A 17,190-nucleotide genomic window follows, 5' to 3' on the forward strand; every position below is an offset into this window, starting at 1 on the left:
GGATAGTGGAACTGGGTAGGTTACATGGAGGATAAACAGACTGAGTGGAGGAATGGCCTATTTTCATATTGTAATTTCTATGATGTTGGTCAATAAATTGCACATTGTTCCCAATGTTAAAAGACAATTAAAATAGATAAAAGTAATGTCAATTTTCTGTTATGCCTTTGGTTACCTATGTTGTGAATGCTGCATCATTTATTTACAAGGACCATTAATTGCTCCCGTGGTATTGCAGTCGAATATCAATTCTGGTTCACTACTTTCAATTTATTCCCTTCCATGTGTGGTGTTCATTTTGCAGGTCGCAGTGAGTGTGACTTTGTAGTAATGCGATGCATGGGAATGGACAAAAAAGTTCAACCCTAAAATTAGCCCTGCAAAAGAGCAGTAACATGCTACTGTTGTAGAAAGCCTACTCATATAGAAAGACTGAGTGAGGGGCATCTCAAACAGCTTTGAGGTAAAAAAGTAAATGAGTCATAGAATAGTACAACAAAGGAAGAGGCCATTTGGCTTATCAAGTCTACACCGGTTTGTTCGAAGAGCAATCCAATTAATCTCACTAACCCCCTCTTTCCCCATTTCCCCGCATATTTTCCTCTTTCAAGTACTTATCCTTTACTTTTGAAAGTTATTATTGAATCCGTTTTGACTAGCCTACTTGCATTGTAAATTCTGACCACTCATTGCAAGAAAAATGTTTACCTCAGATTGCCTCTAGTTCAGAGAAAATCTACAAGTATGTGTTCAAATTTAAATTTATAGAAGAATATAAAATTCTGTAAATTTTATTCTGCTTTTCAGTAAAGGCAGCAATTTTCTTATCCCGCTAAGCTGTGTTTGTGACATCGAAAGGGAAAATTTCTCTATATAATCTCACAGTGGGGGATCTTAACTGCAAATTGAGCTAAATGCTATGTGTGAGAGGCTTGACACACTTGTGGCTAAGTGACAGTCAGCAGTTTTTTAAAATTATTCATTCTTGGGATGTGAGCATCACTGGCAAGGCCAGCTTTTTTACCCATCCAGAATTGCCCTTGAGAATGTGGCGGTGAGCTGCCTTCATGAACCACTGCAGTCATTGTGGTGTGGGTACACTCACAGTGCTGTTAGGGAAGGTATTCCAGGATTTTGATCCAGCTTCAGTGAAAGAATGTCACTATAGTTCCAAGTCATGATGGTGTGAGACTTGGGTTGATAGTGTTCCCATGTGTCTGCTACCTTATTCATCTAGATGATGAAGTTCATGGGTTTGGAAAGTGCTGCCTTGGTGAGTTGCTGCAGTGCTATTCCAATGCGCCACTGGTGAAAGGGGTGTCGATTAAGCGGACTGCCTTGTCCTGGATGGGGCTGAGCTTCTTGAGTGCTGTTGGAGAAGCAGTCATCTAGCCAAGTGGAGAGTATTTCATTCTGTCCCCAAGGAGAGTCATATTCAACTCAAAATGTTAACTCTGTTTCTTTCACTCTCCACAGATGCTGCCGGACCTGCTGAACATTTCCAACATTTTCTGTTTTTATGTCAGTTATCCAGCAACTGTAGTATTTTGCTTTTATTTCAGTATTCCATCACAGCCCTGACTTTTGTGCTTTGTAGGCGGTGGACTGGGTTACAAGAGTCAAGAAGTGAGTTACTCGCCAAAGAATTCCCAGCACACCCCTCCCAAAACAGCAACACCAACTATGCTTGCGAATCCTCCAGGTGTGGCTTGGACTCTGCGGGAATTTAAGATTAATCGCCAAGACATTGTCTGTTTGATTAGCAGTCAAGAATTATCCAGTTGGCCATTGCAGAGTCGATTTGCTTTCCAAGTGGCCATGGCAAAGCAGTACCGTGAGGATGGAAGTGTTGGGTGACCAAGGGCAGGTATGGGTGGGGGTTGAAAGAGCGGTGGTATTGGAAGGAGATCATCATGTGGTGAAATGTCCATGAATACATTCAACCAGAGTTGGCAACTCCAAAACTTTTCATTTCAGTGGGTTCACAAACTGAATCCAAACATGGGGGCAGATGAGAAACATAACTGGGAAAGCATTCACGGCTTCAGTTCTGGATGTTTGTTGCGCTTTTATTAAAAATTCCATAACTAATACCTTCATTTCAGAATCCAACAGGAGCTGGCCATTCAGCACCGCAAGCTTGGTCTGCTGGTCAATCAGATCAGGCCTGATCAGTACCTCAACATCATTTATTCGCATTTGAACTACATCCTTTAATAGGGGACGTTTCGAGTCCTCATGACCCTTCGACAGAACTTGAGTTCGAGTCCAGGAAAGAGCTGAAATATAAGCTGGTTTAAGGTGTGTGTAAACCAGCTTATATTTCAGCTCTTTCCTGGACTCGAACTCAAGTTTTGTCGAAGGGTCATGAGGACTCGAAACGTCAACTCTTTTCTTCTCCGCCGATGCTGCCAGACCTGCTGAGTTTTTCCAGGTAATTCTGTTTTTGTTTTGGATTTCCAGCATCTGCAGTTTTTTTGTTTTTACATCCTTTAATACCCTGATCTAATGAAAATTGGTCTTTTGAATTTACACTGATATGGATCCATAGCCTTTTGGGCAGGGAAAGAAACAAACACAACCTTCAGTGTTTTGATCATAGAAATGGTGCAAAATTTTGCAGTTAAATGAATTACACAGGCACTCCAAAATAATAGCTCCTGTGGATGCTGTGACGAGAGAGCAAAAATATACTCAAATGCCAGGAAAGAAATAAAATTCTCCTCCAACCAGATACCACTGACAAACTAGAATACTGTTCATCCAATTTTGGATTGGGCGGTTTGCAAACACCTCAAGTGTCAGGTTTCAGCCATGGCCCAATTGGTAGCCGTCAGGTCTGGGAGTCAAAATGTCTGTGTTTGCTGCAATGTTGGAGGTGCTGTCTTTTGGATGAGACATTAAATTCAAGGATAAAAACAAAAAAACTGTGGATGCTGGAAATCCAAAACAAAAACAAAAACAGAATTACCTGGAAAAACTCAGCAGGTCTGGCTGCATCGGCGGAGAAGAAAAGAGTTGACGTTTCGAGTCCTCATGACCCTTCAACAGAACTGGAAAAACTCAGCAGGTCCGGCAGCATCGGCGGAGAAGAAAAGAGCCGACGCCTCGAGTCCCCATGACCCCCCGACAGAACTTGAGTTCGAGTCCAAGAAAGAGTTGAAATATAAGCTGGTCCAAGGTGTGTGTGTGGGGGGGTGGAGAGAGAGAGAGAGAGAGAGAAGTGGAGGGGGGGTGTGGTTGCAGGGACAAACAAGCAGCGACAGAAGCAGATCATCAAAAGATGTCAACAACAATAGAACAAAAGAACACATAGGTGTTAAAGTTGGTGATATTATCTAAACAAATGTGCTAATTAAGAATGGATGGTAGGGCACTCAAGGTATAGCTCTAGTGGGGGTGGGGAGAGCATAAAAGATTTAAAAAAAGTTAAAAATAATGGAAATAGGTGGGAAAAGGAAAATCTATATCCAAGGGCCCACTGGCTTCTCAGGTGGATGTAAAAGATCCCGGGGCACTTTTTCAAAGAAATGCAAGACAGTTATTCCCCTGTATCCAGGAACAGGTCATTAGGTTATCACATTGCTGTTTGTGCAAGCTTGCTGAGCACAAATTGGCTGCTGCATTTCCTACATTACAACAGCGACTACACTTCAAAAGTACTTAATTGGCTGTAAAACACTTTAGGACATGCTGAAGTTGTAAAACATGCTAAAGAAATGTAAGTCATCCTTTTTCAAATGTACAGCGGCCACAAAAAGTTTGAACTCAAATTACTTGCAATGTGGAAGCACCGCGATATGGTGCCAAAATTAACAATATTTCATCCAGTACTGTTTACTGAAGTACAGTCTTCAGAAGTAAAGAAAATCCCATAGGTTGACATGCCTCTATAAAAGTTTGAATGAAAATTTAAATAATTCTAAGCAGTATATTAAGCCCATCAGTGACCAAGCTCAAAATGTTCATAACAAACAGATCCAACTGTACACAGCCCAAAATGCTCTGCTAACTCCTTGTCCCAGTCCTTAATTGTTTTACTGAGAAAAATCTTCCACAAACTTCAAATCTCCAAGCCTGCTAAGGATTCATTTAAGAAAACTATGTTGAACTTTTTCTTAATTAATGTGACCATTGGTTAATGGTGCATCTATGTGAAAACTCCCTGCAGGGTGGGAGACAACCTTAACCAAGTACCCAATCTTTCTCCCACCATTGACCCAACTTGATTGTACTAAGTGAAGAAAGACAAGTACTTACCATGTCTTCAGATGGGGGGTGGGGAGGGGAGGGGAGGGGATGTCTTTATCATGAAAATACAAGTCTCCCGAGTTCAAGCACTTACTTTACAGTATTGCTGAGCTCTGGAAAAGTCGACAATCCCTGAGAGGTCGGGCGGGGGTTGACGCCTTTTGTAATATTTGAAGAGCCTCCTGAAGGCGTCTTCCCCCTGCTCCAGGAGAGCGGCCGCCATCTGCCGCTGCCCGGCACCACCACTACCAACAACAACAACAACAACTGCCTCATTACTTTCGATCACAATTTCGATTTTAACCGACACCCTCGTGTTTTGCAATGAGCTATATTCAATGTTCCGCCAATGTTGTAAGCCCAAGTCTTTTAATTTTCATACCGGCCAGGTGTTGGGCGGAAGGTCAGGGGTCAGCGCCAGGCGGCCGTTACAAGATGGCGGCCGCTCCTTCCAGAAAGAGTTTGGAGCTTTTCGTGTCGCGGATCCCGTGGACCCTGGCCGGCAGTGAGTGGCGCCGCTTTCACCTCTGTGTTTATTTATTAGTCGCGGTTGTGAGGGAGTGTTTTGGCGGAATCGAGGAAACGGCCAGTTATGGAGGTTTCCACAGAATGACGAGCTCTTGTGAAACAAAATAAAGGGCTGTTCGACCGTGGAATGAGAGGAATTATTTTTTTTTTGGGGGGGGGGGGGGAAAGGATAGAAAAGAGAATACTGGCGAATATGGGGCGGGGGGATGATGATGATGATGATGATGGTGGTGAATATAAGGTGGGGGGATGGTGGTGAATATAAGGTGGGGGGATGGTGGTGAATATAAGGTGGGGGGGATGGTGGTGATGAATATAAGTGGGGGGTGGTGGTGAATATAAGGGGGGGGGTGGTGGTGGTGAATATAAGGGGGGGTGTGGTGGTGGTGAATATAAGGGGGTGGTGGTGGTGAATATAAGGGGGGGGTGGTGGTGGTGAATATAAGGGGGGGGGTGGTGGTGGTGAGTATAAGGGGGGGGTGGTGGTGGTGAATATAAGGGGGGGGGGGTGGTGGTGGTGAATATAGGGGGGGGGTGGTGGTGGTGAGTATAAGGGGGGGGTGGTGGTGGTGAATATAAGGGGGGGGGGGTGGTGGTGGTGAATATAAGGGGGGGGGGGTGGTGGTGGTGAATATAAGGGGGGGTGGTGGTGGTGAATAAAAGGGGGGGGTGGTGGTGGTGAATATAGGGGGGGGGTGGTGGTGGTGAGTATAAGGGGGGGGTGGTGGTGGTGAATATAAGGGGGGGGGGTGGTGGTGGTGAGTATAAGGGGGGTGGTGGTGGTGGTGAGTATAAGGGGGGTGGTGGTGGTGGTGAATATAAGGGGGGGGTGGTGGTGGGGAATATAAGGGGGGGCTGGTGGTGGGGATTATAAGGAGAGGAGATGGTGAGGAATATAATGGGGGGGGTGGTGGTGAATATAAGGGGGGGGATGGTGGGGAATATAAGGGGGGGAGGATAGAAAAGAGAATACTGGTGAATATAAGGGGGGGTAGTGGTGAATATAAGTTGAAGGAGGATGCTGGTGAATATGGGACGGGGGGAGAAATACGAGCGGACGGGGGGAGAAATACGAGCGGACGGGGGGAGAAATACGAGCGGACGGGGGGAGAAATACGAGCGGACGGGGGGAGAAATACGAGCGGACGGGGGGAGAAATACGAGCGGACGGGGGGAGAAATACGAGCGGACGGGGGGAGAAATACGAGCGGACGGGGGGAGAAATACGAGCGGACGGGGGGAGAAATACGAGCGGACGGGGGGAGAAATACGAGCGGACGGGGGGAGAAATACGAGCGGACGGGGGGAGAAATACGAGCGGACGGGGGGAGAAATACGAGCGGACGGGGGGAGAAATACGAGCGGACGGGGGGAGAAATACGAGCGGACGGGGGGAGAAATACGAGCGGACGGGGGGAGAAATACGAGCGGACGGGGGGAGAAATACGAGCGGACGGGGGGAGAAATACGAGCGGACGGGGGGAGAAATACGAGCGGACGGGGGGAGAAATACGAGGGGACGGGGGGAGAAATACGAGGGGACGGGGGGAGAAATACGAGGGGACGGGGGGAGAAATACGAGGGGACGGGGGGAGAAATACGAGGGGACGGGGGGGGAGAAATACGAGCGGACGGGGACGGGGGGGGAGAAATACGAGTGAACTTAAGATGGGGGAAAGCTGGGGTGGAGAGCTGGCTAAGTTTAATTGAGTAAATTGACTAAAAGGTATAACAAAAAATAACAATGGAAACATTTAAAGAAACAATTCAGTGTTCACTGTGGCATACTAAAGTTAAGGATAGTAGTGGATTAAAAGAGGTTTATAATGTGGCAAAGAATGAGAGTAACCCTAAGGATTGGGAGAGTTTCAGAAACCAGCAAAGTGCCACCAGAAAGTTGGTAAGGAAAATATTAGAATATGTAAGTAAGTTAGCTGGGAATATAAAAACAGATTGTAAATGGTTTTATAAGTATATTAATAGGAGAGTGGCTGAAATAAGTGTTGGTCCCTTAGAGGCAGAGACTAGACAAGTTATCATAAGGACATGGCAGAGACACTGAACAAATACTTTTGTCTGTCTTCACTGTAAAACATACAAATTGCATGCCAGGAATAGAGGGCAACCAAGGGACTAATAAGAATGAGAAAATGGAGGTAATTAATATCAGCAGATAAGTACTGGAGAAACTTAAAGGTCTAAAATCTGACATATCCCCACTTGGCGAAGGAAATCTGGAAGATGAATATGTAGAATGCTTTCATGACAGTTTCCTGGATCAATACGTTGTTGATCCAACTAGGGATAAAGCTTCCATCTTTTTAAATTTATTTGCCCATGAGATATGGGCGTCGCTGGCTAGGCCAGCATTTATTGGCCATTCCTAATTGCTCTTAAGGTGATGGTACCCTGCCTTCTTGAACTGCTGCAGTCCATATGTTCTTTGGGGATGTAATAGATAAAGGAGAACTAGTGGAAGTAGGACACTTGGATTTTGAAAAGATATCCAAAATGGCGTCACACAAAAGAGTAATATGCTAGATATGGGCTTATGGAGTTGGAGTAATATATTAGCACGAACAGACAGGAGGCAAAGAATAGGAATAAACGGGACATAGTGGAGTGCCGCAAGGATCTGTGCTATACTCAGCTATTTACAATTTATGTTAGTGACTTAGACAAAGAGACTGAGAGTAATGTATCTAAGTTTGATACAAAGCCAGATGGGAATGTAAGCTGTGAGGAGGGCCCAAAGAATCTGCAAAGAGATGTAGGCAGGTTAAGTGAATGGGCCACAAGGTAGTATATGGCATATAATGTGGGAGATGTGAGGTTATTCAGTTTTGTAGTGTGAATAGGAGTCTGACAAGAGTAGACACTGAGATAGTTTCCCTTGGCTGGGGAATCTAGAAAATTGGTGCGTAGCCTTGGGGCTAATCATTTCAGACTGAGGTGAGGAAATTTTGTCCATCCAGAGGATTGTGAATGCTCCAACACTGAGTACACTCAAGGCTGGGATAGATACATTTTTGATCTGAGAATGCATGTTGGGTGCTGGCAAGAAATGGAGTTGAGACAGAAGATCAGCCATGGTCATACTGAATGGCAGAGCAGGCTCGAGGACCATATTGTCTACTTTTCTTATTTCCAATATTTTTATGTAAGTGTGATTTACATAATTTAATTACGCTTTGAGTGTTTAGAAGATTGTAGGATTAAATGTGCCCCTCTGTATCTTTGCAGAAGAAATCAAAGAATATTTTGGACAGTTTGGACCAGTCAAGAAATGTCTTCTTCCATTTGTGAGTATTTAATTAGCTGGATTAATGTTTTTTGTTTTGTTCTAATAAATGTAAATTGAAGATTACTTTGTATTCTGTGGACTAGATTATTCTGTTTCTAAAGTCAATTGGGTGGAGTCCTCAGGTTCTTGATGCAATATTAAGACACTTCATGTCTGATAGAGTCCTAGATGATAAAGATCTGGTAAGTGATGTACGTCAGAGGTCTGCTTTTTATTTTCAAATATCTTATTTACAGAAAAAAAACATCCATAAAGTTTCCATTTATGTTGGAGGCATGAGCTAATTTGAAGATATGGCAAATTGTAACAGGCCTTTAAGGACTGCAAAAGCGTTAACGTAATGGGCAGATAGGTTGCAGATGTTGTTAATGCTGAAAAAGGTGAAGAATGAATTTTTGAAGAAAGAATTTAGAAAGGAAAAGCATCTTCAGTTGTGAGATTTCAAATCGAACAGAGAGGTGGGGCTACAAGGGTTACTAATAGTAGAGGCGCAAGCAGAAAAGGCCACCAAAATAGGTGGGGAAAGTAAGTTGCAATGAAGAAATAAGAAATTTACAAATGGATATGGACAGGTTAGGCGACTGGACCAAAATTTGGCAGATGGAGTTTAATCTGGATAAGTGTGAGGTTATTCATTTTGGTCGGAAGAATAAAAAGGCGACTTATTTAAATGGAGAGAAATTTCAGAATGCCTCAGTGCAGAGGGATCTGGGTGTCTTCATGCATGAGTCGCTGAAAACTAATATGCAGGTACAGTAGGTAATAAGAAAGGCAAATGGAATTTTGGCATTTATTGCTAAAGGAATAGAATATAAAAATAGGGAAGTGTTGTTGTACAAGGCATTGGTGAGATCGCACCTGGAGTACTGTGCACAGTTTTGGTCCCCTTACTTGAGGAAGGATGTAGTTGCATTAGAGACAGTTCAGAGGAGGTTCACTAGATTGATTCTAGAGATGCGGGGCTTGTCTTATGAGGAGAGATTGAGCAGTTTAAGCTTATACTCGCTAGGGTTTAGAAGGATGAGAGGAGATTTAATTGAGGTATATAAGATGCTAAAGGGAATAGACAAAGTCGACGTGGAGCGGATGTTTCCCCTTGTGGGGCATTCTAGAAGGAGAGGCCATAGTTTTAGGCTAAGGGGTGGTAGATTTAAATCAGAGATGAGGAGGAATTACTTTTCTCAAAGGGTCGTGAACCTGTGGAATTCACTACCTCAGAGTGCAGTGGATGCTGGGACGCTGAATAAATTTAAGGAGGAGATAGACAGATTTTTAATTAGTAACGGGTTGAAAGGTTATGGGGAGAGGACGGGAAATTGGAGTTGAGGCCGAAATGAGATCAGCCATGATTGTATTGAATGGCGGGGCAGGCTCGAGAGGCTGACTTGCCTACTCCTGCTCCTAGTTCTTATGTTCTTATGATGTAAAAAGCAAATGATGCTCCTAGTCTTGTATTTTGAGGCACAGAATGCAAAGGCAAAGCTGTAATGTTGAGCTTGTACAAGTTGTTAGGCTGGCAGTACTGTATACAGTTTTGGACATAGAATAAAAGGGATACTGGAAGTGTGGATACAAAGTTGCCTGAAGCAGAGTAGTAGTGAATGGTTGTTATATGGACTAGAGGAATGTATGTAGTGGGGTTCTCCAGGGATTGGGACTAGGATCAATGTTTTTTTTTAAATAGGTATTAATGATCTAAAACAAAAACAGAATAACCTGGAAAAACTCAGCAGGTCTGGCAGCATTGGCGGAGAAGAAAAGAGTTGACGTTTCGAGTCCTCATGACCCTTCAACAGAACTGGGTGAATCCAAGGAGAGGGCTGAAATATCAGCTGGTTTAAGGTGGGGGGGGGGGTGGAGAGAAGTGGGGGGGGGTGGTGGTGTGGTTGTAGGGACAAGCAAGCAGTGATAGGAACAGATAATCAAAAGATGTCACAGACAAAAGAACACAGAGGTGTTGAAGTTGGTGATATTATCTAAAAGAATGTGCTAATTAAGAATGGATGGTAGCGCACTCAAGGTACAGCTCTAGTGGGGGTAGGGGGGCATAAAAGATTTAAAAATAATGGAAATAGGTGGGAAAAGAAAAATCTATATAAATTATTGGAAAAAACAAAAGGAAGGGGGAAGAAACAGAAAGGGGGTGGGGATGGAGGAGGGAGTTCAAGATCTAAAGTTGTTGAATTCAATATTCAGTCCGGAAGGCTGTAAAGTGCCTAGTCGGAAGATGAGGTGCTGTTCCTCCAGTTTGCGTTGGGCTTCACTGGAATAATGCAGTAAGCCAAGGACAGACATGTGGGCAAGAGAGCAGGGTGGAGTGTTAAAATGGCAAGCGACAGGGAGGTTTGGGTCATTTTTGCGGACAGACCGCAGGTGTTCTGCAAAGCGGTCGCCCAGTTTACGTTTGGTCTCTCCAATGTAGATGAGACTGCATTGGGAGCAATGAATGCAGTAGACTAAGTTGGGGGAAATGCAAGTGAAATGCTGCTTCACTTGAAAGGAGTGTTTGGGCCCTTGGACGGTGAGGAGAGAGGAAGTGAAGGGGCAGGTGTTGCATCTTTTGCGTGGGCATGGGGAGGTGCCATAGGTGGGGGTTGAGGAGTAGGAGGTGATGGAGGAGTGGATCAGGGTGTCCCGGAGGGATCGATCCCTACGGAATGCCGCCAGTGGGGGTGAAGGGAAGATGTGTTGGTAGTGGCATCATGCTGGAGTTGGCGGAAATGGCGGAGGATGATCCTTTGAATGCGGAGGCTGTTGGGGTGATAAGTGAGGACAAGGGGGACCCTATCATGTTTCTGGGAGGGAGGAGAAGGCGTGAGGGCGGATGGCGGGAGATGGGCCGGACACGTTTGAGGGCCCTGTCAACGACCGTGGATGGAAAACCTCGGTTAAGGAAGAAGGAGGACGTGTCAGAGGAACTGTTTTTGAAGGTAGCATCATCAGAACAGATGCGACGGAGGCGAAGGAACTGAGAGAATGGGATGGAGTCCTTACAGGAAGTGGGGTGTGAGGAGTTGTAGTCGAGGTAGCTGAAGCAGTCCATGTCCACATGCAGCAGGACCTGGACAAAATCTAGGCTTGGGTTGACAAGTGGCAAGTAACATTGCATCACACAACTGGCAGGCAATGATGATCTCCAACAAGTGAAAATCTAACCATCTCCCTATGACATTCAATAGCATTACCATCACTAAATCCTCCAGATCTTGAACTCTCTCCTCCATCCCCACCCCCTTTCCGTTTCTTTCCCCTCTCTTTTGTTTCTTCCAATAATTTATATAGATTTTTCTTTTCCCACCTATTTCCATTATTTTAAAATCTATACCTTATATGCCCTGTTAGTCTTATTTCACCCCGCCCCAACTAAGCTGTACCTTGTGTGTCCTGCCATCCATTCTTAATTAGCACATTCTTTTAGATAATATCACCACCTTCAACACCTTTTTGTTCTTTTGTCTGTGACATCTTTTGATTATCTGCTCCTATCACTGCTTGCTTATCCCTACAACCACCACCACCACCACCCACGTACACCCCCCCCCCCCCCCCCCCCCCCCCCCCCCCCCCCCAACCTTAAACCAGCTTATATTTCACCCCTCTCCTAATTTTACTGAGTTCTGTTGAAGGGTCATGAGGACTCGAAACGTCAACTTTTCTCTTCTCCGCTGATGCTGCCAGACCTGCTGAGTTTTTCCAGGTAATTTTGTTTTTGTTTTGGATTTCCAGCATCCGCAGTTTTTTGTTTTTAACATCCTCGGGGGGACTAGCCATATAAGTACTGTGGCTACAAGAGCAAGTCAGAGGCTAGGAATCATGCAGAGTAACTCACCTCCTGACTCTCCAAAGCCAGTCCACCATCTACAAGTCACAAGTCCGGAGTGTGACGTAATACTCTCCAATTACCCAGATGAGCGCAGCTCCAACAACAGTCAAGAAGCTTGACAGCACCCAGGACAAAGCAGCCCATTTGATTGGCACCACATCCACAAACATTCACTCCCTCCACCACTGACACACAGTGCACTGCAGGAACTCACCAAGTAATAGCGTCTTCCAAACTCATGACCACTAGAGAAATCTAGAGGGACAAGGGCAGCAGATAGCTGGGAACACCACCACTTGGAAGTTCCTTTCCAAGCCACTCACCATCCTGACTTGGAAATATATCGTGGTTCCTTCACTGTTGCTGGGTCAAAATCCTGGAACTCCCTCCCTAACAGCACTGTGCGTGTACCTACACCACGTGGATTGCAGCAGTTCAAGAAAGCAGCTCACCACCACCTTTCCAAAGGCAATTAGGGATGGGCAATAAATGCTGGCCTAGTCAGCAACATTCACGTCCCATGAATGGGAAAAAAAAGTCGATAGGTGGAGTAAAACAGTGGTGCAAACTTGATGCGCTGAATGTTTCCTGTGCTCCAGTATTCCATGATTTCATGCAAGGGGGGGTGGTAGCACAATGGTTATGTTTCTGGACCAGTAATCAGAGACCTGCACTAATGATTCGGAGACACAAATGCATATTCCTCCATGGCAGCTGGGAAATTTAAATTCTGTTAATTAAATAAATCTGGAATTTAAAACTAACATCAGTAATGGTGACCCACATCATAAAAATCCAATCGGTTCACTAATGTCTTTTAGGGAAGGAAATCAGCGGTCCTCGCCAGGTCTGGCTTATAGGTGACTCCTGACCATTTGACCCACAGCAATGTGGTTGATTCTTAACTGCCTGCTGAACTGGCTTTACCACCGAATAAATTTACAAAAAAATCTCTAGCTAAAGTGTGGGACTTTCTAAATGATCTCATGCTGATTACATTTAAAGATTATCATTCATCCAATCTATATTGGTAAACAAACAAACAACCACCTTTATTGGATTTCACTGAAGTTGAAGCTAACAAATTGGGCGCTAGGCAAATTGATCTGTACTCCTGTTGTGAAGATAGCATTTTTTTTATATTGAGACTGGTGATTAACACACTTACCTACAGTATTTGAAATCTGCTTCCACTCCAGACTCAATATTTTAAATGGGGCAAATCAGCAACGAAGAAATGTAAGGTCAGGTAGAACAGAGTCATCAAGTCTTGTGGTATGCATGTAGTCTGTGAACTGGGATTTGGACACTCAATCTTAAATCCTAAATGACACTAACAAGGACTGTGGGACACTGATTAAGTGTACAAATTATCAGTTTAATGGGCAGGTTTACAGGATAGTTTGGAAGAATATATTATTGTTGTTGTAAAAAGTATTTTATTCTCAGTACCATATGTCAGCTGTGGCTCAGTTGTCAGCAATTTTATCTGAGTAATAAGATTCCCGGTTCAGGTTCCACTCCAGGGCTTAAGCACAAACTCACAGCTGACACTCCAGTGCAGTATTGAAGGAGTGCTACACTGTCGCTGTCTTTCGGATGAGATGTTTAACCGAGGTGCCGTCTGCCTGCTCAGGTGAATGTATGCACAATTTCGTAGAAGAGCTGGGAGTTACCCTTGCTAATATTTATCCCTCAGTCAGTATCACATTTCTGTTTGTGGGAGTTTGTTGTATGCACATTAGCTGCTGCCTTTCCTACAACAGTGGCTAGACTTCAGAAGTACATCATTGCTGTTAAGTGCTTTGAGATGATATATATGTAAATGTATTGGTGAAAAAGTTCTATTTAATGTTCTGCTATGGTCCAATCTGCTGGCTCAAAATTGATCTGAGCAAATAATTCCTTTTTAAAAAAATGTCTTGAGTGGCGTGAACTTACTTGCTACGTTATTCCCAAGACTACATATTCATCCGTGAATAGCTGGGTTGATGGTTTTGAGCTAGTCTGAGAGCTGTGGCACCCTGCAACCTACGAAAAGCACACCACAAACTACAATTTATGTATTCGTTGCTTCAAATTTTTTTACTAATTCAACATTTAGGTTCAATGAAGTAGTCTTCACGTTGAACAGCTGCATGAAAAATTCCAACTGCTTGGATCTGGCAAAACTAACTTCCAATGTTGGAGTCAGGTGGAGCATCTCCTGTGAACTGCATAGTAATATATTTGCTAAACTTGCTGTTTGATATTGCACTAATCAGCTGCAAATCATTTTCCACCAACATCAACATACAGATTTATAAAGTGCTAATAAAGCAGAAGAATGTTTCAAGTTGCTTCAGTGGTGTGAGGAAAATAGACACAATGGTTCACCTTCTATGCTCTTGAAAGGAGATGGTTGGATTGGTGACTGCAAGTTTGTTCAAGGGATAAATGAGTTGTTAAGCTGAGGCGGATGGACAGTGGGCTGGAGGAATTCTGGGAGAGAATTTGTCTGGGTGGCTGAAGGCATAGCTGCTAAAGGTCAGGCAAAAAAGGGCTCAGGCGTATGTATGAGAATTTGGGAGTGGGAGCCTCAGCATAGGGGACTTGATGTGGAATAAGATGCAGGCAGGAGGGATTTCCATGAGCCAGCTGGTAATGAAAGAATCGGAATAATTAAGCCTAGAGCCGAAGGCATGGTTGTGGGATTTAGCAGTTGATGAAATTGGGTGGAAATAGCTAGTCTCAGCAAGGGACTATGTGGGCAGAAACTGAACTTGGGTTAAATTATACATTGAAGTTGCAAATAGTCTCCTTCAGCCTGATTCAGGAGCATTGGGAGAGGGCTGAAGGTGATAGGTTTGCTGTTTAGCTGCATGTCACGTAAGTAGCCTAATGGCATGAATTAAGAGATGGTGGTGAAGTATCATTGAGCAGAATGAGCACACTGAAAAACTAGGGCCTGAATGGTTATATGAACCATAGGAAAATTTCAGATGGAATAACTAATAATCCTTTGCTGAACATTGAGTTCATTTTTGTTACTGAAACAATGATAAATGTATGCTGTGCCAATTACTGGACTAAAATGTTCTGGAAATGTCAGTACCTTAATTTATAATGTTCACTATGAAACTTTATATTGCAGGACAAAGAGACTGGATTTCATAGAGGATTCTGTTGGGTTGGCTTCAATACAGAAGAAGGGCTTCAGAATGCACTACAGAAGGAACCACATCTTATAGAAGGGGCAAAGGTAGTTTCAAAACTGTTTTATCCTTGCTCAAATTTATGGGTATAAGTAATTTTGCTGTAATTAAACTGTCCAGATACTAAAATGACCCTAAGTGTCATCCTCAGTTCCTCTTTGGCTAATGCTTACATCAAATGGGTGTAATGTTTTTCAATTGTGTTTGGAATACAGTATAGCTGGCATCAAGAAACCACAATGTTTAGTGTGGGAGAAATGAACAAGCTTCACATGGCACCTGATGATGGGGCTGAATACAGGAGGCTTCACTGTGTTTAATTGATATGCAGGTCATGCATGTGTTCAGTTTTAACTGTGGCTGAAATGAAAACTTCCTTAATAGCAACAAAAATATGAACTTCAAAAGGCACAGGAAAGTTTTTTTGTTTTATTTTAAAAGTGAACAGAAGTGCATTACCAAACAGTGGCCAGCAACCTATGATACAAAGGCCAATTTTATCAACAGTTGAGTGCTGTCTGCTACCCAACCATCTGGTTAGCATTCAAAGGAGGTAATTTAAACTTCAACTAACTGGCCACATTTAGTTGAATTTTAATGGTACAATTTACAGCAACACATTCCATAGGGATAACGTTGGTATTACATTAAAGCAGAAGTTGAAATTGGATAACTCATTAAAAATTTATTCTCTTTACAGCTTCAAGTTCAGAGAAACAAAATTGTTTCAAGGGCACAGACCAAAATAATAAAGTCACCGAATCAGCAAGTTGACACTGCGTGTGGAGGATGCAGTTAAAGGTGTTTTGTCCTAATTAAATTAAAGATGGCGATTTAAACACTTCTGTGACTTCTTGCTTTTATATATTATTTAAAAACAGTTTTGCTTTACAGACCCAGAGTGCTTACTCTAATTTTAATTAGAAAAAAGTGGCCAGACTGAATTTAACTTTACAGAAGCCTCTCTGTAGATAGAGTCCCCTAATGGGAGTTCTAACAGTTTCCAAGATGTGCTCTATCATGATATTCAGTGTGTCCGTGCAGAAACAAACCAAAGGATACTAGTTTGAGTTAGATTTTAGCTATAAACACTAGGTTATACTATATAAACGGTCCATCTATTCCTTTCGTCGCTTCTTTCCCTCATGCTCATATTCTTTTGAACGGCCACTTTCAGGCCTCTTTGAACCACCGTGTTGCTTGGCTTCCTCTAAGAACTTGTCCAGACCAAAGGGATCTTCTTCATCTCTCTCGAATTGAACAGGGCCTTCACGACGCTGCCTGCGGTCTGTGCCAGAGAATTCTCGGTCGGGGACAAACCTAAACAAAAATGCAATTGTTTATATTTAAATATAAGCACTGCCATTTGACAACAAATACTTCCCCACTCCTGTTGGGAAGTCACAGGTATCCAAACAGTTTAATCCGAAATATACATAACTGACTCAACTAGTGTCAGGATGAAAGGGAATAAATGCTTCAATTTTTATCAATTTAAGAAAAGGCTTGTGAGTCATGGTAGATTCTTACACCTCTTATAAGAATCTTCCACTGAATAAGCATCACCAAAGGCAACAATGGTTTCTGGCAAGTTCACTTATACTCCAAATATATCAAAATGGGAGATTTAATCACACTATGTATATCTTTAGATGACACAGTTGCAGAAAATATTCTACCAGAAGTCTTAATAGGGATTGAGAAAAGAGGGTGGGGAAACTATTGGAAGCAATTCTGAGGGGCAGAATTAATCTACACTTGGACAGTCAGCATGGTTTTCTGCAAAGAGGTGACCAGGTGTGTAGATGAGGGCAATGCATTTGACATAATCTACTTGGACTTCAGCAAGATTCTGATAACAAAGAATATAAGAACAGGGAGGTTCTGCTGGAATTGTATAAAACACTGGTTAGGCCACAGCTAGAGTACTGTGTGCAGTTCTGGAATCCGCATTATAGGAAGGATGTGATTGCATAATGTGTGCAGAGGAGATTTACCAGGATGTTGCCTGGGCTGGAGAGTTTTAGTTATGAAGGAGAGACTGGATAGACTGGGGTTATTTTCCCTCAAGCAGAGGAGATTAAGTTGGG

General features: G+C 43.3%; 3 protein-coding genes across 3 annotated transcripts in view; 1 reads left to right on the forward strand and 2 right to left on the reverse strand.

Moving 5' to 3' along the window:
- alkbh1 (alkB homolog 1, histone H2A dioxygenase) overlaps window positions 1-4,509 on the reverse strand; it is a 42,884-nt gene extending 38,375 nt beyond the window's left edge. Inside the window, exon 1 of the mRNA XM_041214281.1 lies at window positions 4,346-4,509. Within this exon, the coding sequence (XP_041070215.1) occupies window positions 4,346-4,474 (129 nt within the window). The 5' untranslated portion in view covers window positions 4,475-4,509. The remainder of the gene's footprint in view (window positions 1-4,345) is intronic.
- Window positions 4,510-4,629: 120 nt separating this feature from the next.
- LOC121292414 (SRA stem-loop interacting RNA binding protein) lies at window positions 4,630-15,941 on the forward strand. Its single transcript, XM_041214282.1, has 4 exons — window positions 4,630-4,756; window positions 8,023-8,081; window positions 15,040-15,147; window positions 15,801-15,941. The coding sequence occupies exons 1-4, from the start codon at window positions 4,687-4,689 to the stop codon at window positions 15,897-15,899; spliced, it is 336 nt and encodes a 111-aa protein (XP_041070216.1). The 5' UTR covers window positions 4,630-4,686; the 3' UTR covers window positions 15,900-15,941.
- snw1 (SNW domain containing 1) overlaps window positions 15,510-17,190 on the reverse strand; it is a 28,611-nt gene continuing 26,930 nt past the window's right edge. The window contains exon 14 of the mRNA XM_041214280.1: window positions 15,510-16,420. Coding sequence (XP_041070214.1) covers window positions 16,219-16,420 — 202 coding nt within the window. The 3' untranslated portion in view covers window positions 15,510-16,218. The remainder of the gene's footprint in view (window positions 16,421-17,190) is intronic.

Source organism: Carcharodon carcharias, chromosome 20 (assembly GCF_017639515.1).
Source record: "Carcharodon carcharias isolate sCarCar2 chromosome 20, sCarCar2.pri, whole genome shotgun sequence".
Classification (NCBI taxonomy): domain Eukaryota; kingdom Metazoa; phylum Chordata; class Chondrichthyes; order Lamniformes; family Lamnidae; genus Carcharodon; species Carcharodon carcharias.